At 42.3% G+C, this 22130-nt stretch overlaps 1 protein-coding gene across 5 annotated transcripts in view; it reads right to left on the bottom strand.

Annotated features, from left to right (window-relative positions):
• The window catches only part of kst (spectrin beta chain, non-erythrocytic 5 kst), a 244541-nt gene that overhangs the window by 95175 nt on the left and 127236 nt on the right, over positions 1 to 22130 (bottom strand). For 4 of the 5 annotated variants that reach the window (XM_075867307.1, XM_075867312.1, XM_075867311.1 and 1 more), the window contains exons 2-12: positions 17311 to 17501; positions 11618 to 11785; positions 9763 to 9879; positions 8790 to 8866; positions 7851 to 8047; positions 6868 to 6980; positions 5900 to 6087; positions 3992 to 4349; positions 2235 to 2317; positions 1847 to 1985; positions 632 to 840 (exon numbers count right to left, since the gene is read on the bottom strand). In XM_075867307.1, the coding sequence (XP_075723422.1) occupies positions 632 to 840; positions 1847 to 1985; positions 2235 to 2317; positions 3992 to 4349; positions 5900 to 6087; positions 6868 to 6980; positions 7851 to 8047; positions 8790 to 8866; positions 9763 to 9879; positions 11618 to 11785; positions 17311 to 17430 (1769 nt within the window). In that variant the 5' untranslated portion in view covers positions 17431 to 17501. Of the gene's footprint in view, positions 1 to 631; positions 841 to 1846; positions 1986 to 2234; positions 2318 to 3991; positions 4350 to 5899; positions 6088 to 6867; positions 6981 to 7850; positions 8048 to 8789; positions 8867 to 9762; positions 9880 to 11617; positions 11786 to 17310; positions 17502 to 17573; positions 17591 to 22130 lie in introns of those variants that run through there. The other variant, XM_075867309.1, reaches the window with a different exon arrangement.

The following is a 22130-nucleotide window of genomic DNA, read 5'->3' as shown; positions in this document are numbered from 1 at the left end:
GACAGAGGTTGGACCAAAGATTCTGCCATGCTAGGTATTCCTTCATGGCCATTTGATATTTTACACCCCACCTGCACGGCTGCGTACAAATCCATCGGCCGAGGCGAGAAAGAAGCGACACATCTTTGCTTCGATACACTGCCCACACCTCCACAAAGCCAAAAGTAGGGGAACGCAGTGATCATTGTGCTAAAGCCATAAGACAAGCTAAGCCACTAAGTTTTCAATGCTGCATTTGCACATACATCATGTGTGTCATGCGAGTTGCATGCCCTGAGCACCCTCATTTCAAAGCACTAAACTTAGTTCAACTTTACGACGTTCGTAAAGCGGTACAAATGACAAAGAAAAAAAATACGAACAAGCCCACTATGTCATTCACGTTCATTTCATTCTCGCCGCTTATGACATTTCATGAAGCAGAGAGTGTTGAGACGATATTTTGAAGAGAGAAGGATTTGCTACAAAAGCGTTTCAGTGCACTTTTGGAACCTTGGTGGTCACAGCAAAAGCATATTCATGTTTTCGATGCAAATGTGCGGCCGTGAGCAGTGGATGACGAGAGCTACGTAAAACCAAGCTGAAGGCACTACTACAAAACACAGTGGCCGTGGCCTTAATGCGCACTCACGTGGCATAATCGGCATTCAGGTCGTCCAGCTTGCGCTGAAGTACGGGACCTTCCTTGTGGCCCTGCTTGAGCAGAGGCGCCGACTGCTGGGTGAGCCGGCGGATGGCCTCTCCCTGGGACGCCAGGTTAAGCTCATCCAGGGCGTGTTTCTGGAGCAGGTCCTCGACGGCCAGCAGGTGACAGCCGTACTCGTCCGACAGAAAGCTTCCCTGTTATGCAAGACCGACTGATCAATGCATCATAATCATCGGCCTTCCTACATCCATCACAGGGCAAAGACCTCTCCCACGTTTCATCAATAAACTCAGTCGCGTGCTAGCTGCAGCCAATTTATACCCGCAAACTTCCTATTCTTGTCGGCTCACCTAACTGTCTGTCTCCCTTTTTTACGCTTGCCTTCTCTGGGAATCCAGTCAGTTACCCTTAACGACCAGCGATTATATTGTCCTCGCACTACATGCCCCACCCGTGCCCACTTATTCTTATTTATTTCGACTAAGGTATCTTTAGCACCAGTTTCTTCTCTGACCAACTCTGCTCTTTTCCTGTTCCTTAAGGTTGCACCTATTATTTTCCTTTCCATCGCTCACAGAGTTGCCCACACATCAAGTTACAGGGGCATAATTTTTCGAACAATCCCATGCGCACGAAGCTACAAAGAAGATGAAAGAGCGTGATGCCTTAAAATCTGCAGTTGAATCACGCTATGACGAACACAAACATCACGAATTATCAGTTATAGCGGACCAAGTAATAACTTCGGTTGGTCCCTCTTCGTTTGGATGACATTTATTCTTTTCGTAAGAAAACCTAAAACGCAAGAATCATCGCAATGTTGACGGTAATGAAGCCAAGGCTCTAAAGTCGAAGATTAGAATGAAAATCTAAATAAGTAGCGAAAGACAATTCACAACCACTTTTCTTTTTGATCACTCCAAAAAGTTGTGAAAACAATCCAGCGCCAAACATGCGCATGAATCGAAGTTGGAAGTTCCATACAGAGAGAGGTAATGATGACCTTGTCTACAGTGGGCCTGAAGCCTATAATTATGTGATTTTGTATCTGGGCTTTCTGTGTGAGCTAGACCGACAATTTGCCGAAGCGGATTTCTGAGTCTACTGTTACAACAAATATTAGATATAACGAGCTAAATTATTCTCCCGCTGCTACTCCTCTGTAACGAGATTTGACTGTAGCAGGAGGGCCATGCTTACCTCAACCTCCTTTATCTCGCCGTGGAGAGTGTCTGCCTCTCGGAGCATGCTCATTAGCATGCTGACATTGTTCAGCGTCACGCGATGCTTGTTGAGAAGGTCCAGCAGCAACTGCCACCGTCCCATGATTTCTTTCTCCCTGGAAAGATAAGGGCAGGCGTCAACTCAGACTAATGTGACCGAAAAAGCAACACCGCAATTCTTTTGCATCGTAACGCTACACGCAGTCATACAGTTAAAAGATACTTCAAAACCACATGAAAACATGAAGAGCAGTACTTACGAGTGAAAAATCTTCAACATGAGGAAGTTTTAATACCTCTTCAAATTACACTTTTGGTCTTGAATTTGAAATCCATAACCTGGTTATGGCTATGAACCAACTTACTTGACTCGGATCCTGGATTTTGCGTGGTAATTTTCCGCTTCCAGCTGGTCAGCCATCTTTGTCAGGTTCTGAAACCTCTCCTCCTACAGAAGTAGAGAAGAATAGCATGTGTAATTAACAAATCTTAAATTAGAAACCAACAGTGTTAAAGAGAAAATTATTCTTGACTACTTCTGTGCAAGTATCCATACGACAAAAGAGTTCAGGAGAAGATGGAACTAGTTCAATGTGATGACAATAAATTGAACAGGGCGAGTCTCTGGAGCCAACTTGTTGGAGTCAACGCTTACAGCCAAACCTCAATATAATGAATTCATATATCATAAATAAATGATAGGGAAGTAAACAAAGAATAGCCTTATCATTGATACAGAGTAAAAATTATGCATTTACAACAAATTTTCAGATATAAGGAAGCTTTCTTTCTTTTGTGAGGTGCAACTTTGTTGTCAAGAGCATTTGACTGCACTTCATAGGGCCTAGATTTACTAAAGTAGGAGTTGTCTTCGTTAGGGAGAATCAAGTCCCCTTAAGAGAAACGGGAGCTTTCCTTGCTTTCCTTCACACAGGCAGACGCAACCAAGGGAAAAGGTTGCCGTCCTCATGAAGTCTACTGCTCGTGTAATTGAGACACGTGGTTCTTGAACATTTCTCGGTCGTGGACTTCACATCGTGACTTTCGTAAGCGTCACATCCAATCACGATTCCAGTGAAAACATAATAGACAGCTTCAGTTTATCTGTAGAATTCCCAATGTTTGTGCATACCAGCTCGTCGGAGCTGTTGGAAGGCCATAGCATAGCTGGTATTAATATCTTGGTGCATTCTGTCATACTACAATACACCCTAAATTTTTTTTAACTACGTCATTTTTCCCAATGAGGGTAAATATGAAGGCACTGCAAGTTAAGGATTCTCTCACTGCCAAAGCTTTAAAGACGTGGTTATTTAAAATCTGCGTCACTGCAATACTCACCTTTGTGTGCCTCTGGTTAGTTTGTGCTTTATTAGGTGACACTATCTACGTTTCTTATCACACAGAGTGATAAGAACTCGTGAAGACATGGGAATCGGTTCTTATAAAACGATATAAAGCTTTTCAAGAATTCACCATATTTTCGATGCTACCTTCTGTGAACAAGAATTGGCTCCAAGGCACTGCTACACAACAATACGCAGAAATTTTTTTTTAAATTTTTTTTTCCAGCACGGTTTGTAGTTGCGAATGCGGGTTACATGACGGGGTGGCTTATAGGTGAGAAAATACACCATTGACGTAAACAGCTTTAAACATCTTTTATACACAGCTGTGCATAGTCATTGGGCACCCGATGCTTCTAGTCTGCATTGGCTTTAAAATGATTGTATAGTTCTTCGATATCATACTCAACATATATCATGGGATATCGTACACAGCACTGACATCAGGCTTCCGTTCCCAACATTTGGCTGTGTTGGTTATGTGTTGGTTATTGTCAACCCTGCAGAAAACAGCCAGATTCTTCCGTTCACAACCTTGCACGATAAGTTGGCAAGTACTGATATTGAAGCACTGTCATATGAGAAAACAGTTCAATATACTAACAAAAAATTTGATTGGCCATAGTACAATATAGTCATGTTTGGCAGTGTACCACTCCGTTAAACCATGATACACAAACAATAGGAAGTCTACGAACCAACCAAAATTCTCTAAAAACCCCAAGTCGCGACAAGTGAATACAGCAGTTCTCACACCCAAGAAAATCACCACTCACCCTTGCGAGGATGTCGGCACTGATGGCTTCGTGCTTCTTGACAGTCGCCTCAACCTGCGAGAGGTTGCTCCCATAGCGAGGGTCTGAGAGCACCTGCACCATTTCACGGAGGTAGCCCTCGCGCACGGCGCTTTTGCGGTCGAAGCGGCACGCCAGGTTTTCGAGCTTCTTCTGCCGGAGCAGCTCCTCGCGCAGAGCCACCTCGCGGGCATGCTCGGCCTCCTCAAGCTGCTCCCACGCTCGCTGGATGTCGTGGGCCATCTTGCCCTCGGGCGGTACATAGAGGGGCCGGCCTAGGGCCTTCTGCTTTGTCTGAATGTCGAACAGCAGGGCCTCGATGTCACTTCGCTCTTTGTACCTGGAGTCGGTAGAGAAGAATCATGATCTCAAGGGGGGGGGGGGGGGGGTGCGAAAATATCACCCAAAACTTTGTAGTATCACCAAAAAACTAGCAAAATCAAGTTTTCAACAGTAGTATACACACGAAACATTCATTTTTGGCAAAAGAACTCATGTAAGTCTTTCTGGGACAGATGCGAATGGACCAATAAAATATGGCCCAGCTGGTTGCAACGAATGTGCGCCTTATGGCTTTGCATAAGGCCAACTGAAAACAACTAAGAGTCCAAGTCCACTTCACTACAATCATCAGCAAACAACAGGAATGCCAAGATGCTTTGGGTCTTTTTATGACTTTGTTTCTTCTTATCTACGGTTCCGTTTAATCTACCTTAGGAGCTGCATAGTCACTATTGATGATCACATTTATCAACTGCAGCTTTGGACAGTCATTGCAGAAAACAGTATATGTACTTTCGTTTTCAATCCGTGTGCATTAGCCACACGTGCCCTTCTGGAGCACGGTGCTATTGTCCATTGATCAATGGATTAACCAACGATCGTATCGCACATTGCCACTGAGAAAAGTATTCAGGACATCTATATTTTTGACATCCAGTGAAATTCGGCATGGAAATTTTACAGATTCATATTAGACCGAGATTAGTATCAGCCTGGTTTGTATCGTTCGGATTCCACTGTAATGTCAATGTTTCTACTGTCATAGTTATTATCATCATCATCATCTGCCCATATTAGGTTCACTGCAGAAAAAAGGCTTCTCCATGTACACCTTGTCAGTGAAGACTCCCTGGGCACCACCACCATAAGCCCCTCTGCGCTTATGAACCCCCCAAAAATGCAGGGCCGAAACTGTGACGTCAGCTTTTGCACTCCCATGCAAAAGCCCAGAAAGGAGGGGATCATCCACTCCGTCAAAAAAGATCTATAACTGCTTAACTGCCCTGTTTGGAGAAATCTGATTCCATTTTGTGCTTGCATATTTTCTTGTTTTATCACCCCATTCAAATCGTTGTCACCCTCAGCTGCACGTCTCCTCTCAAAGTGTCACGCCGTTGCTTAAACTGACCAACGGTAGTCCATCCTATGCATCACATGACCTGCCCAGCTGCACTTTCTCCTTTTAATGCCAAATACGATTACATCTGTGTGCTCTCTCATCCCCATTGCTTTCTTTCTGCCTCTTAAAGTTACTGCTATGACCTTTCATTCCATCAGGTGCTGCAAAGTTTTAAACTTCTCTCATCTCTTTCTTGGCAACATCTCTTGGTACACCTGACAACAATCTGCTATCAGCAATAATACGGAACTCAGTGTGTCATAAGAGGAATCATTTAACAAAGTTGAGGGTATGGAAAAATCTTTTCTGGCAGAGATGAAGTGTTGGTGACCAAGGTGACACATCAACCAAGGTAAAGACACATTTAGTACTTAAGTTTCAGAGGCCGAACACCTTCACCATTTCGCCATGGCAACAGCACCACACACTTCATCACAGTTCAATAACATTTGGAAAATTACGCTCAAATGCGAGCTGCGTCTACTCACTTAGGTGGCTTCTCAACCGTGCGGTACTCTTTGAACTTGAGCAGCTCTCCCTGAATTCCCTCCAGGGAGTTCGGAAAGCAGTGGTCCTGCAGCTCCGCCGTCTTGGCTTGGATCCACTCCAAGAGCTTGGACGTTAGCCGCTCGTACATGTACTTCTGCCGGTCAGCGTCCATCATTTGTGCGACAATCTGTGGGGACGACAAAAAATTTTATTGTTATTGGAACAAGAGAGAATATGTACTCAAAGATCGTATACACGCAATAACCACAGTGGCTCGCAAGATCGCGTTTAGCTCACAAGTCGCAAAGGGAGATCTTTCGCTTCGGCTTGACTGTACCCTTTAGCCCATTACATTGCACAGCCAATGAAACCATGCAATGTTTACTGAATGTTTCAACTATGCAATTTCATTCTTATGCAGGTGAATTGCACTTGAATAAAATATTCATGTGCTAAAGGCTAGCAAGAGAGCAACCCCATGTTACACACCATTTAAAACATTAATGTTCTTTTTCATCATAAACTTACAATTTGGAGTGCAGTTTCGTGCTGTGCTGTTATCATTGTCATAAAAAACAATAAAAACAAGAAATGATTGCTTAGACAAAAAGGAAAACAGAAGAAATAAATCTACAAATTGTTTTTCGCAGCTACTCACCAATAAAATGCCACACACACAAAAAATTTTTTAAACGTGTGATTCCTTACATGAGTAACAGCTTTCTACCACAATTATGCAATTTTTAGAAACACCTTTTGTGACATGGAGGACGGCTTCAAAGAAAGGTTACGATTATTGAAATATCAATATTGAATTCGCTGCATTACAATACGATTCATGAAAGGTAACTGAAAATGAACAAAAACCTGCGCAGAAATTATTTTCACTCCAACAAATGAAAACCTGCACAGAAACAATTCTCACCGAAACAAGCAAAAATTTGCACGGGAACAAACGTCAACTCACATTGGCAATACGCCTGCCCTGCTTCATTTCGTTCTTCATGCGGGCAAAGGTGTGGTAGTAGGACGCAACGTACGTCATGACAGATTTCTCGTCGGGCTTGTTCGTGTCAATGTCTGGATGGAAACAAACAGAGACAGGTTAGTAAAAGTAAACAAAAGACTCACACTGATCCCCAATCCTCGCAGAGAAAGTTTATTTCTAACGTCACACAAGTCGTTATTGGTGCGCGACACAGCGAATGCAACGGCAGTTTCGCATTACGGAGCACCGAGACATAATTTGCAAGTATGCGTATATTTGCAGCACGTCTGTAACATTTGGCTTTACTCTGGCACGTAGATTTGCTGTCTATACAATGACTTGTGTAAACGTAGGCTAACAAACGATGTGGCAATTGTCAAGCTTTGTACACTTCTTTCAAATAGAGCATTATTTACACCTCCTGATCTTGCTGCAAGTATCAAGGAGAGCACTTCATTTGCACAAAAAAAAAATATACATATATCGCATTTTGAGATGCTGCTTCCAATGTGACCTGTTAACTGTCTTGAGAACATGAAGAGAAAATCATACTTCTTAAAAAAAAATTATTGTTGGACAATGCAATGGCAGTTGTGCAGCAGTAATACTACAGTGCCTACCGACAATCAAATTACCTTCCGAGGCGCTAATATTCCAGAAACAAAAAATGGGTATGGGGGACATAATAGTGCGAGACTCCAAATTATTTGCAGCTACCTTGGACAGCTAATGATGTGCTTAAATCTAAGTATATAAGTACAAGGGGGTTCTTAAACAAAACTTCCTTTTTAACACTGCCAGTATAAATGAAAGCTGAAGCCTTGCCTCCATGCTTAACAGCTACAACACCATGGCTACTAAGCTACCGCGGCAGGTTTTAATGTAAAACAGTATTTTTGTTAAGTATGTTAAAATGCACTGATATTACTGTGCAAAATGCATAGATAACATACATTAATTACCTTCAGCATCGAGAAGCCTTGGAATACCCAGCTCTCTCTGGGCAACGTTGAAGGCATTGTTGAGGTTCTCGATGTGGTCAGCAGGTTCCAGAGCACCGTAGTCGATTAGATCGGGTCGGTGCGAATGAATCAACGCGTTGAAACCCATCCCACTCCGCCAACTAGAGCTGAAGTCTTGGATGTTGACAGCGGGATATCTAAATAGCAGGGCAAACATTTTTTTTTTTTGTAGTGCAAGTCAAAACTCAATAGAATATGAACCATTACAAAATTAATATGTCATTTTACATAATTTTTAATGATTTAAAAAAGCGTACAAGCTCTTTACCCATAGATTCTAAATGCCAACTTGGATGCTATGACAAAAGGGGGGGGGGGGGGGGGAGACACACAATTATACGTAGATGGCTCTGGCAAGAGTAATTTAAATCCATCTTAATACATAAACATACCATTTTTTTCTTGACACAACACCAGTCCAAGTAGTCATCTTATTCATTATGTTTTGATTTAACTTTTCAATTCTTTCAAAAAAAAATAGGTTTTTATTTTCATAACTTGTTTTTTTTTGTATACATGCAATAGCACTCCTACCTTAGACTTGCTCTTGGACAGAATAAATAACTAAAAAAAATAAATGAAATATTTATAGAGTCATTGATTAACTTACTGATTGTCGACAGTAAAAATGGTGAAATTGAAAGCTATCTTTCTGGCAATCTTCATTATATGGCTGCTTGTTAATGCTCCCGCTTGGACACCTTAATTGCTATTCAAAAGGTGCAAAACATGACGAATGTGGAATTTTTAAATATTTGCAGGCACTTATCAACCTGTTTGACAAAAAATCCTAAACTGCCATGCATGTTTTCCTAAAAGAAGAAAGCATTTCTTTCTCCTACTGTTTCCATTCCCAAAATAAAGCACTCAACAACTTACCCCGCTGTCTTTCTTTGGCACCAAAGCAGCAAGGCATCCTTGGCTGATTTCTTTTCACTACTTTCGTTGTCTTCGTCCTGAACACAGGAACATAGATACATTACATAACTTAGCTCTACTTAAAACAAACACAAACAAATCGACAGACCCCTTCAGGTAGGTTAAATAAGTCACAACACCCAATTAAGGCTAATAATCTGGGTTTATAGGTTAGTATTTTAGTGTTAGCAAACAAGCTGGTAAAATTTTGGTGCATTTCATTAAGTAATTAATTTATGATGAGCATTTTAATAAGCACATGAGGGGCTTGACTGTTTGACAGCACTAGCCCGCTCGCGAGCCATGGTGTGACAGGCCGCTAGCTTTGAGAGTGCTTGTATTCCGGCCGTTGATCTTGCTTCATGGTCAGCTACAAATACAATGGAGCTACACCCAAACCTCAATATAACGACCCCGAATATAACGAAATATTGGTTATAATGAAGTAAATGAAGAACAGTTTTGCAATAGAGTGTTAGCAGTATACCTTTATAACAAATTTTCGGTTATAACAAACTTATTTTCGTGTAAGATGCAACTTTGTTATAATGAGGTTTGAGTGCTTGACTTTGACTTCAAAACTTGAACAATTTGCAGTGGATGATACTTAGGTAGAATATGACGACAACACTCTATGAAGCACAAGGCTCTATGAAGCTCTATGAAGCACGCCATGTCAAAATCATGGTCACCAGTGGCTGGTGGTGTTTTAGCTGGCAACTTCCAGGGCTCATTTAGCAATGCAATACTTTTTTTTCAGTCCATGTTTAGTACATCTACAGGCACAATAAACCCTCTACTTCTAATTTTCGCTAGAAACCGGAATTAAATGGGCGACCTAGTCAACGCGTCTTCAAGCTCGGTTTAATGAATCACAAAAGCAACTGAGGCTATTGCAGTGCCAAGCACAGGAAAGCAGTTGAGAGAGACTCACAACGTCGATTTCGATGTCTTGGATTTGGAACCGCAAGATGATTGTCCATATAAGGCCAAGAATGAGTCGCGGGTTCCCGTCCACGATGTCTTCGGCTCCTATACTTTCCAAACGAACCTGCGCAAATGCGAAGCCAACGAGGAATGTCAATGCGTATCTAATGAGGCCCATCAATGAGGTATATTAAGGTAACTCAAATCGAAAACCCAACCTAACCACAAAGCCAAGCCAGCTTGACAGAAACCGTCGGAATATATAATAGCAGTGTAACAGATGTCTTGGGGCTAAGCAATATATGTTCGTTTTTCTTTGGACAAGGTGAGCACCTGTTTTATTTCTTCAATGTGTAACTCTTGCCTGACAAATCATTGTCAAACCTTGGACTATAAATCTTAGGAATATAGATATATAGAACAGAGATATTGAAATGTATAGCGGATAGCCGCCTTTTTTCTCACCCCCTCCATTACCTAGTGTACTGGTGGAAATAAAAACTATTATTATTATTATTATTATTATTATTATTTATTCATTTGTCTAATTATTTATTCACTCATTTTACCTTATCTTACAGGAATCCCTAGAGACATTGTATACAGGGGGAAAGTACAATAGAAGATTTCAAATGTACAGTAATTAAAGAACAATGAATAAATGGCACAAATATACACAGAAATTAAAACAAGAAAATAAAAGTAACAAATAACTAAAAGGACACAAAACTGGTTGTTAAGATGGGCCACGAAATATACTAGCATTCCAGTTAACAGTGAAGGCTTTCCCAAGCTGTTTGAGGAACTCTTAACTGAAATGCCGAGAGGCTCTTCAACTAGATTTCAAGAAACAACTTCCGGAATGGATTGACTATCTTTGCGACAAAGCCAGCCTCCCTGGCATCATTGAAGTAAGCAGCTCCGACAATCTGTGCTCTTCTTTCACCTTGACATCTTTTTTGCCAAGGTTAAATTTTTGTTCAGAGCTGCTATTAGAATTCACTCATGTTCTCTAGCTACGTTGGAACAATAGAACTTCAAGAGATTGTGATGTTCTATCCACGGCTTCTTTCAAACACAATGTATTTCATTTTAAGTGATAAATTTACACAAAATGTACCTAAAATTTACGGAAAATTTGACCTTAAGTAACATTTATATTAAGCATTGTAGGACACTGCCATCTGTACTTTTCCTTTTTCTTTAAATGTATTCTTGCTTTACAAGCACCTTTTCACAACAGGAGTGGCATTTTTTTTACAGTGAGAGGATACCTTAACAATAAAACTGAAATATTAATCCTTGTTCATTAATAGGGACTCCAAACTCCCTCAGAAAATACAAAGAACTGGCATGTTATTGTCTCCTAGCGTTTCTAGCCCTCTAAGCACAATTGGCGATGGAAGCAATCTGTTCGCATAATGCCATGAGGACGTAAGCTCTGAACTGATCCATACGTGAGAGACATCAGTTGTGGATCACCTTATACCTTGCTTTGCTATGTAGTGACACGCCTTTTCTATTCTGTCTCCCAAGATTATCTCAGGTGATCAAAAATTATCACTTGGTTTTGTTCGTTTCTGGTTGCACAAGCAGAGATAAGAGCATGCAGCCGAAAAGCCCAAAACCCGAATAGGCTGAACACATTGTGCTGACATCGTCCATGCATTTTATGAAGAAATACCTAAGTAGCGAGGAAGTGATAGCACCTGTAGGAAAGCCGGTGAGTGCAAGAAACAAACCACTCTCTCATCTTTCAGCTAGCAGTGATTTAGGGGCCATTTAAAAGGTTGAAGTAGTCTGCTAGCTAACGGCAGACGAGTGACTGCGTCGAATGCGTGAGGAAGGCGATTCAGACGTGCCTTGGTGTGCAAAAACGCCAAGCTCTTGTTGACGTTCTCGATCTTGTGGACGCGCATCTTGCCGTTGTTCGGCTTTCCCAACTTCTCCCCCGAGATGATCTCGAGCAGTTTGAGCAGCTTCTTGCCATCGGCCAGGTCGACAAACAAGTCGTCAACCTCCATACGGGCCTGAGAGAAACCAAACAGAGAAAGAAAAGCATAATCAATCAGGTGGTAACGATAAACAAAAAGCAATTAACAGTTTCAACGGCAAGGCGAAAACTTGGGAACTCGAAATGCCATAGAAAGAGGTGATGTGAAAGTACACTGTAAGATTTCATTACATCAACTACAATCAACAGGATTGGTCCCATGCACTTGAAAGCAGATTTTTAATTAGAAGATTCTTGAGCGACCAGTAGGTGCATTCTTTAATACTATTATTGTTAGCAGCATGAAATTAGGAAAAAATGACATCAGAAAGGAAGACACACACAGCATGAGTGCATACTGCCAACTGATTTATGTCAACATATGGCATTAAAGTATGTACCACCAAAAAAATGTACATGTACAGGCACCATCAATCGAAACTGAAAAACGCAATTATCTGAAATTGGTGAAATCAATGAATTAAATTGATGAAATTATGCCTGCAACTGTGACACACAATTCAACCATTAATCCCAGCACATGCATGAACACATGCACAGGAGATTTCACAAGCACATTTGAACAAAAGAAGAGATAGAGCCTGAATAAGTATACATCTATATCATTCTACAGTGCTAATATATGTATTAATTAATTTATTAGGTGCGTTTGGTTGGGTGTTCCATTCGGAATGGTGAAGCTGCTCATTTGTGTTTCTTTCTGTCATGCATTGTAATACCCTATGCAAAAGTAGATCATAGCACGTGCTCGATTTGCTGTGCGAGTCTTCATTCGTTTTGTATTTTTTCTTAATTTCACGTAGTTAACGATCATCTTTTTCAAGTTTTATTTCTGGCGTACTTTATAATAACACATATCCCGTCCCAATACTGTTATTGTGGAATGATGTCAGTGTTTTCTCACCTTAAAGGGCAGAGAAAGAAACAACAACGATAACACAAGTTGTGAAAAACGCATTTCTTCAGCAAGTCGAGACAAGCCGGTGAACTTGCAACATTCTCCCAGCTTAGCATGTTATCGTGCGTTTTATCAGTGGAATTTCTGCAGTAAGGCCGTTGAACAGGCGGGAAGCAACACCAGGTGCCCTTAGCAGACATGCCTTTAACGAAGCCAGAGTGCAATAGGGGGGTCATAACGAAAGCTTGCGGATTACAGAGTGATAAGAAATTGCCGAGCAGCCTCGTTTCTCAAACACTTCAGGTATTACTGTCAACTCGGCCAAGTTTGCTGATAATGTTACGGGTGCAAAGGTTAAAAAAAATCATCTGCTAGACTTTCCTTCTTCATCATCTTCTTTTTTGTTTTTTTTTTCTTTCACACCGCGACCTCTGTGTGATTTGTATATATGGCCATGTCTCCCTTCCCCCTTTTGTTTAGTTTAAGAAACAGCAGTACTTTCATTTAGTGCTTGCTACTCCTTTTGCACACAATAGAGAATCAGTTCATATAACATACATAAAAAGAAGTGCATATATTTGCACCTAAACACAGCTTGTGTAAGTCAGTCAAGCCGTAAAAAAAAAAATCCCACCACTGGCACAAATTCCATTTCATTTGCGACAAAAAAGATGACACAAAACACAAGTCCAGTGGCATGACACTAAAGTTCACATAAAATGCAGCCACAAAGACACGAAACGTCGAAACGTAATGCTGCACATCAGGAGCAGTCATATAAAAACACTAATGTTGACACATACATCTAATGTTGATACATAAAATTCGTAAGTAAACACAGGGTATGAGCTCCAGTCAATGTTTTGACAAGTGGAACTGTCTTATTCAAGGCAGGAAGTGAAGACAGGCCCACCTGTCGAAATGTTGGCACGAGCACACACACCACGCTCATGAATTTTTTCATCACGTGCTCCCATCTTACCCTTCTAGCCATTTTAATATTGTTACATGACAACACCAACGACGACACTAATGTTCACACATTAAGTTTGCACATAAAGTGGCACACAACACAAAATGACCAGGCCAAAGTGCACACATGTGTGCTTTACCTATTTACATTATGCCTTCATTCCCTGTGACTAGCCCCACATTCCACTTTGTAAAACTGCAAGTTCAGAGCACTATCATTTTCTAGCAGCTGTGCGCTGAGAGCTACGTCCTAATCTAACCTTCGTAATAAAGTGAGTATTAGCTAATGAGTTGTCAAGAACATCAGCTAATGTACTTGTGAATGTTCTTGGTTGATAAAAGTTTTGAACCAAATTATTCGAAGTGGCGTAGCATTGGACTCCATTCAGTACGAAGTACATAATTAAAAATCCATAACACAAGCTGGCAGCTGCCATTTATCGTGATCGCCATCATTGTTGTCATCATGTGCATGGAGGGGGGCAGGAGGATACCCCCCTCCCCTCTAGTCACCTAAGAGAGGGAGGGGAGGCAAAATGTCTGCCCCATTGACATAATAGGGAGGAAAGCACTGCAATGACCCTGCCCCCCCCCCCCCTTTGGGATCTTTATGCAAGCTCATGATTATCATGTCTATGCCTATTGCAGATAAAGAGAACTTCCTGCATATCAACAATTATTTGTGCATTGCGATGACAGACTTCATAATGTAAGCCCAGAAAAATCCTAATCTTATCACTTGATATATTCCTCAGGAACTTTGAACAGCAATTCCCTTCGCATTAAATCGCTGAATCTTATGTGCCAGCAGTTATCTGCGCTACAAATTGCACCCATTGCTCACGATACCAATGTGAACTGTATAATCAATATTATGCAATTACAGTGGTTTCACTTGCATAACTATCAATGAAATTCCTATACTAATAAATTCAGGCCTGTGTATATCAAACCCACAAGCAATGTATTACTCTTTTTCAATATACATAAAATATTTCATAAATGACATCAGACCACTTGCATAAAAACCTCTTTTCTGATCCTTGTCAGATTCGATATATCAGAATTCAATAGCAACACATATTGATTGCAAAGCAAGCTTATTAAACTTGCAAACAACAGACTTTTCATTTACCATTGTTAACTACAAACTCAGTTTAGTGCATAACTTTGCACATAATATGCAAACGTAAAAAAAAATTGAGTGAGAAAATTTTAAAACAGGAAATGTCTTCAAGCAAAAATAAACGAAACAAATTTCAGCTGTGCTTGTCACCAAAGGGCCGGCTTAATGGAAAACTCACATGGTCCATTTCATAATATGGCTTGTAACGCCAGGGTTTGACTAATCATGGAGTGTTACTACGGAAATAGAGGAAAGAGCCAGGATTCTAAAAGACAAATGCATGTCTTGCTACGAGCATTTACTAAAAAAAAATCTAGCACAATCAATTATATATACACATAAAATAAACACCACAGACAAGCACCTAGTCCCTTTATATGATTTTTGTGTACATGTAGTTTTTTGCACGAGATTCTTATTATAATAAAAATATCAGACTTACTAGCGAAACAAGCTGTTTTTGTACAAACTGTTTCTTTTCTTAATACTGTTTGTTTTTGAACCATAACTGCTGCAACATACTATAATGTGTTGGTTTGTTTTATTTGCCCACTATGAAGCAGCCCTGTGTATGAGATGGCCAGTTTCTCCCCAAGCTGCTAATTACAGCCTGTATTGCCTGGTCATCCTAGCAATTCAATTGCAAATAAATTCGATTCAATTTTCAGGTATGCTTCAAGCAAGAAATGCACACCAGCAACAGGCCCCCTTTAGAGCGGACGTGACAGTACTTTACCCAAGTGCACAGCAAACAACTAAATAACAAAGGCAACGGCTGCCGCCAAATGTCGCGACGGCGTCGCCTCGCTTTCTCCCCGGAAGAGCAGGTTATCTTGACAACTGGCAAGCAACTCCTCTAGGACGATGGCTTTGGCAAGAAAATGACACACTGTGACTGTGCGACCGTGTTGCAATAATCAGAAAAGATAAGCTCGGGCTGAGACAGGTGATGCGCAACAACAGTACAACGCTAGGATTAAAGGAGGATGGTACTTCAGTTTAACTGACTGGAAGGTAGAGGTGTCAGTTATGAAAGGGGGGGGGGGGGGGGCGCTCGCCCCCTCTTTCCATAACTCCTCTATCGCAGAGAGCCAAGCTCAACACCCTAACCCCCTCTATCACCCTCCCCCAACCACATACGAAGCTGTGTTTTGCTCTAGGCAAGTAGCTTAATTAATGCTTGGATGTGCCTTGGACAAACAAGCATTTATATTTTGATCACAACAATGACTTATTTAATTTTCATACCTTAATCTTGATACACTGATAGTGTGGCTTACTGCTACACTAGTGAAACGACATTAGTAAGGCTGTACATATGGTTGTTTTCCTGTTAGGAGCTTTCAAGAAATACTTAGGTAGATGATAGACAATGTACGCTTATGTCCAGGCACACTACCTTAGAGATGCCCTGGAACGCCTCCATGCCTCAAAGGCGTGAATTTGAGTGAGTGAAAGTGGCAGAGTAATTTTTCCTCATTGGTAGCAAAGATGGCAATTCTTACTGGGTTTACATGGTGCTTTTGCGTATATTTCGAATGCTCAATTTCGCATGGTGCTAGCATATATGAACAGTTATGAATACTATGAAAACGAACACTGAAACAATCTTCGAGAAGTCATAGTGATTAAATGCAGTTGGCAAGCGAAACGTACATCGCGCAAATCGGTATGTTGGAGTTCCGTTCCAATGTACGAGTCAATGCAACTAAACGCAATTTCGAAGTTACCTCTCATATTTCTTGCTACCGTTCATTATCCGAGACTAGGCTTCTTACACAGTACAGTTGATTCTCGTCAATTCAAACTCGAAGGGACCTCTTAATTTTGTTTGAATTATCAAAATTTCTCAGGTAGGTGACACTAAATGAGGTGACACCATACATTATGATCAAGCATTGAACTTATCACATTCGAAATTTTTTAAAGTGTTTTTAAAGCCTAATTGCACGCAATGAAGAGAAAACAGAGGTGTAAGGTTCACAAGTTTATTGGCCATTTACTGCTGATCAGACCTTTTGTAGAAATCGTCAATTGCCAACTGCTTCTTTGCTCTAGGTATGTATGTGCCTTCAGCACAAAGCTCTCTATACCAGTTGAGAAGCATCACGGTTTACCATGTGTGTGCTTTGTTTCAAACATTTGTTTACTAGAAAAGTCTTTTTCCTTAAAGGCCTGAGGTGCTTATTTTTAATTTTTAGACTGCTAGGATTATATAAGCACACAAATGTTTAAACACTAGCGGGAAAGCAGAAGATATTTTCTGGTATGGAACTGCAAAAAGCATGAATTAGCCAAATGATGGAGTTTGAATTAAGAGGCTTTTAAATACATTGAACGAATAGATGGCCAACCAAAAAATTGAATTTTGTTTGAACTAACCAAAAGTATGAATTATCAGAGTTTGAATTATCACGAGTCTACTGTATAAACTTTTGCCACGGTCGCCCTTCAAGTTTGCTCATTCTTGACCCTCTCATCTTTTCGGAGTAGCACTTGTTATCTCGACATAAAACATTACTGTGAGAAGGGGATGCAGACTGACCTTCTGCAGAAAGGAGTTCATCCATTTGGTGAAGGTCTTCTTTTGGATGTGCAGCCGCTCCTCCTGAAGGGCCCGGATGCGGCCCTTCTCGAACTCCATGGCGTCCGCTCGCTGCGACATGTCGCCGGTCGCTCCCTGGTCACTCCCTCTCTGGGCCGCGTGCCGTTACCTCATCTCAGCACCCGCACCACCTGAAACACACACGCCACGGAAGAAGGACGTCACTCAACGTAGACGACCGAACGCGAACAGAGCATATGCACCGCGTAGATCTTTCACAAAGCGTCGAACACTGAATGCTGGCTCGCTCGTCTCACAAGCAGCAAGGTAATGCATACGGAGATATTTCACAGATAGCACGACACGACGTCGAAGTCGTTGTCAAGCGGTATTCTCGGAAGGCAAGTTACAGATAAAAAAAGGGGGGCAACATCCTTTTGTTGATGTAACAAAAGGTTCTTTGTACTTTGTGACAGCCTCATGATAAGGACAAGAATTCTTGGCATAACAGACATTACCGTCACAGTTGCACCTTGCCAATAAAAACAATTCATCAGTGGCATTCTCGTGTCTCAATTGCGTCATATTGGTACAATTCTTCAGAGATCAATGCTACATGTTTGCTGGACGTCCAGTGCCACAATGGCAGTCAGGTAGCCTTGAATTCTCAGCTCACCTTTGAAACAGACATACGTTTTCCAATATTCACAGATGAAAGTTCGAATCTTTTGCACAGATCATAACACGTGTTGTACTTTCCATATTTTGTGACATTCTTCACCTCTGAAACATGCCTTGGTTGGATTTATTTCTGCATGGCAGAGAGGCCGAAACAAAAAGAGTAAACCACCCTTCAATGCACATGCACACGCACGCGATGTATCGCATTGTGATGTATCATCTGACGTTTACAAATGCAATAGAAATTTTCGTACAAGACATTGCAACATATAACTCTGCAACACATTTCGTATTGCAGCGTTCTTTTTACAAAGTTGTAGGATGTCCACTGGAAGTGCAAAGTACAGTCAAATTATCACATGAAGAAAAGCTGATTCAATGAGTATGCATGTAATGTTAATGGATGTTCAAAAGATACACAGGATGTAACTACATATGGCAACAGAATTCTAACTGCAAAGCTGGACAGGTGTGCAGCGATAGAAATACCTCTAGTATTTCTATACACCTTTTCACAGGAGAGAAGAAACACCTTGTTTTTGGACTTTGACATCACTGCTGCAGTGCGTTTTTTGAGGGGTCCCGCCTTTATACCGAGGCTTCCCACGAGGCCTTCCATGAAGAGGTATATATAATACAACAACTTTCAACCCTGCCTTGCTCCCGCAAAGTATTCGTCATCCAAGATATGTGAGACCACTTATTTTACCACTGCACATATGTTACACTTACAGCCTTTCAGGACGAAGGCTTAAATTTAGATAATTGATTTGATTGACATCTGGGGTTTAACGTCCCAAAACCACCATTTGATTATGAGAGACGCCAGTAGTGGAGGGCTCCGGAAATTTCGACCACCTGGGGTTCTTTAACGTGCACCCAAATCGTTAAATTTAGATAAAGAGCTAGGGGGTATGCTACAGGGCAGAAGGGCCCTCAACTGATAGATACCTTCTTTGAAAAGGTTGTGTGCAGGGGAGGGGGGTATGTCTCTTTTCACCTTGAGCACCCTCCTTATTCCAAAGACGTGTACATATATGCAAGCAGCCGATGTGGAATGTGCGTATGAAATACAGTTCATTCGAAATATTCTGCTTGATTGCACCGACGATTCTATTGTGATCTAAAAAAAAAGGCATCATTCTGACCTGTATTCCATAGAATCGAGACAGCATAAAAGTTTTCAAAAAGGGAAAAGAAAAAAACAACAATCTAACAAGGGCGCCTCCGCGGTGGATCACCAGTTATAAAGTTTAACTTCGAAGAGCGAGCTAGGTAGTTAGTGAGCTCGATTCCCGGCCGCACTCCGACGGAGGTCGAAACGTCAAGAAATACGTTCGTACTTATGCACGCCCGAAAATTGCAGATGTCCAAAAGTGACCCATATGCCTCGACGACGACTCTCCCCGTCCTTCATTGGGTACGACACCGCCTCTGCGCACCACCTCTTCTTGTCCCCATCATCACATTTCATCCCTCTTTCCTTCCCCTTTCCCTTATTTCCTGTGTAGAGTAGCAGGCTAAAGCGAACTAGCCCAGGCCGACCTCTCTGCCTTCTAATAAATTCTTACTCCCTTGACTCCCCGTCCCGCACAACCTTTCGTGACGTCATTCAAAAGCTAGAGTGACGTCATCATCCTCGATGTAGATCACCAGGCCAAGCCACGAACACGAGAAAAGAATGTGCCAAGAATGCCGGATGTGCGAGTGGACAGTTACCTTTTTCATTATTTTTTTTTGCGCTCGTACAGCTCAGTACGATAACGACCCCGGCGCGAAAGAAGCACACTTCAACCAACCAGGAGGTGGGCCGTTATCCCCGTCGGTGTGCGATCGTCGGCATTAGGAACGCACACACACCACACAATTATGCGGCCAGCCTATCCTTATCACCGTCTCCATTGTTCACAATAGTTGTGGCCTGCGATAAGCGTCGTCGGCGACCGCGACTACCGCGCACGATCGTTTCAAGAGGTGCGCGCCGCGGTGAGGCGCGCAGAGCGCGCGTAGCATGCGGCCGCGGATGACTGATAACTTCACGGTCGAACGGTCGCGAACATTGCCAGCGACACTTCACATCTGATTGATTGATTGATTTGTGGGGTTTAACGTCCCAAAACCACCATTTGATTATGAGAGACGCCGTAGTGGAGGGCTCCGGAAATTTTGACCACCTGGGGTTCTTTAACGTGCACCCAAATCTGAATACACGGGCCTGCAACATTTCCGCCTCCATCGGAAATGCAGCCGCCGCAGCCGGGATTCGAACCCGCGACATGGACACCTCACATCTTACAGGCCGTGTGCGACGACCAACGAAAGCGTTCGAACGCCGAGCGCTGAATCAAATCAAAATGCAGATCGAGCTCAACGACAATGACGTCACTGCGGAGGCCAGGCCTGGGACACCTGCTCTGAAGCGGGGACCATGCCCCACAGCAACAAATCATCGGCCCGGCCCGCCAGTCGAACGGGGAGAGAGAGAGGCCTTCTTATTGGGCGTAACAATTAGGTCGCAATCTTGATAATGAACATCATCATCATCATCATCATCATCAACGTTACTGTGACCAGGTGGATTCAATAAAAACGACACCAAAGTAAGACACTACATCAGTTCAGAATCATATCAATTGAACTTCGAAGAAGCTCCATCGTCGTTAATGAAAGCAAACTAAGGCATAGTGCCAGAACTTCAGCATTTGAACGTCGTCTGACGTCACGTGATCAGAAATCGTTGGGCAATAAGTATTGCTAGAGCCATACGGGACGGGGGATACCCTCGAGCACAGGCACAGATAGTTACCCGATTACCCTCAGTACTCCCACCTCATTGGCGGGCGTATACAGGAGAGATAATCAGCCTCTCGTCCTTCGGACTTTTACACTCAGTAGAAGTCAAGGACGGGGGTGGGGGTCGTATAGTCCGAAGGGGTGAAGAGTTCAACACCTTGGCTGTGCCACTGACTATGACCCCCCCTGCTTTTGCGTATATATATATACACGCACACATGAAACACACGCACGAACATACATAAAGTGTGCTTGAATCCCCCGAAAAAAAATTCCGGCTACGCCCCTCGAATAAGTACATTTATACAAGCGCGAATTTACACTAAGGAGTATCGAACCTCCCGCCACACGCGCACACAGACGCACAAATAGCACGTTCCTGCCCCAACCAAATTCGCCCTTGATCAGATGCACTACACTACACTACAGACGCACGACATATGCACTAAACACCTGATAAAAATATGACGCATCGATCATCGCAATAATTGTCAAAATATGTTCTTTTGCTTTTCGTTTGTGCCGTGTTCGGCTTACAGCTGTTCCTTCTGAGGCATAAAAGCCGCATAACGTACGCAGCAACAACGAACGAGGTCTAGCCAGGGAGCCCTGACGACCTTACGAAACGATTGCTCAAACGATTAGGTCGGTTAGAGGAGAGGGGAGGGGGGTAATCAGGAAGGCTGCTTGATGATGGAAACGAAAAAAAAAAAGAAGGTAAGCCAAAAAAAAAAGGCAACTTGCGAGAACATACATGCGCGCGGGAACACAAACGAGGACGTTCGGACAGCCGAGCGGTCCCCAAGACGGAAAACGAAAATTGGCGCACGTCGGAGAAGGCCTCTGCACGCAGCACGTGCACAGGCGGTCATCGAGAATTAACAAAGTCGTCGGGAACTCGTCAGGGCAAGATTTTTTTTTGTTTTATCAAATGGAAAACGCCGAAAGAACTCTCTACGAAGACCCTAAATGGTCATCTCTTGCCAGAAACTGAACAACGAGCCCCTTCTTTTTATTCGTTCTATATCTCCGCTTTTCATTTCACTCTCCACACGAAAGCTGCTTCCAAGAGATTTCCAAGAAAGACCGGTGACAGCGCACGACATACTGAGTGGTTGAGTGGCTAGTGAATCAAATTATACATACACGCACAAAAACAAGAAAAGTGGCTTTTCAGAGCTTTCCGAATAAACGTGTTACACACAGAGAAGAGACACCACCCACCCACTTCCAACACACACATTACTTCCCCATGTTTGGCTATACACAAGAAGCTGAATTGAACTATCGCATTAATTTGCATAATGTCGGCGAGCTGAGATAAGCCCTTACCTTCTAGGTGAGGG

Source organism: Rhipicephalus microplus, chromosome 6 (assembly GCF_043290135.1).
Source record: "Rhipicephalus microplus isolate Deutch F79 chromosome 6, USDA_Rmic, whole genome shotgun sequence".
Classification (NCBI taxonomy): domain Eukaryota; kingdom Metazoa; phylum Arthropoda; class Arachnida; order Ixodida; family Ixodidae; genus Rhipicephalus; species Rhipicephalus microplus.
The sequence above is the reverse complement of the archived record's forward strand: the minus strand, read 5'-3'. Positions and strand labels throughout refer to the sequence as shown.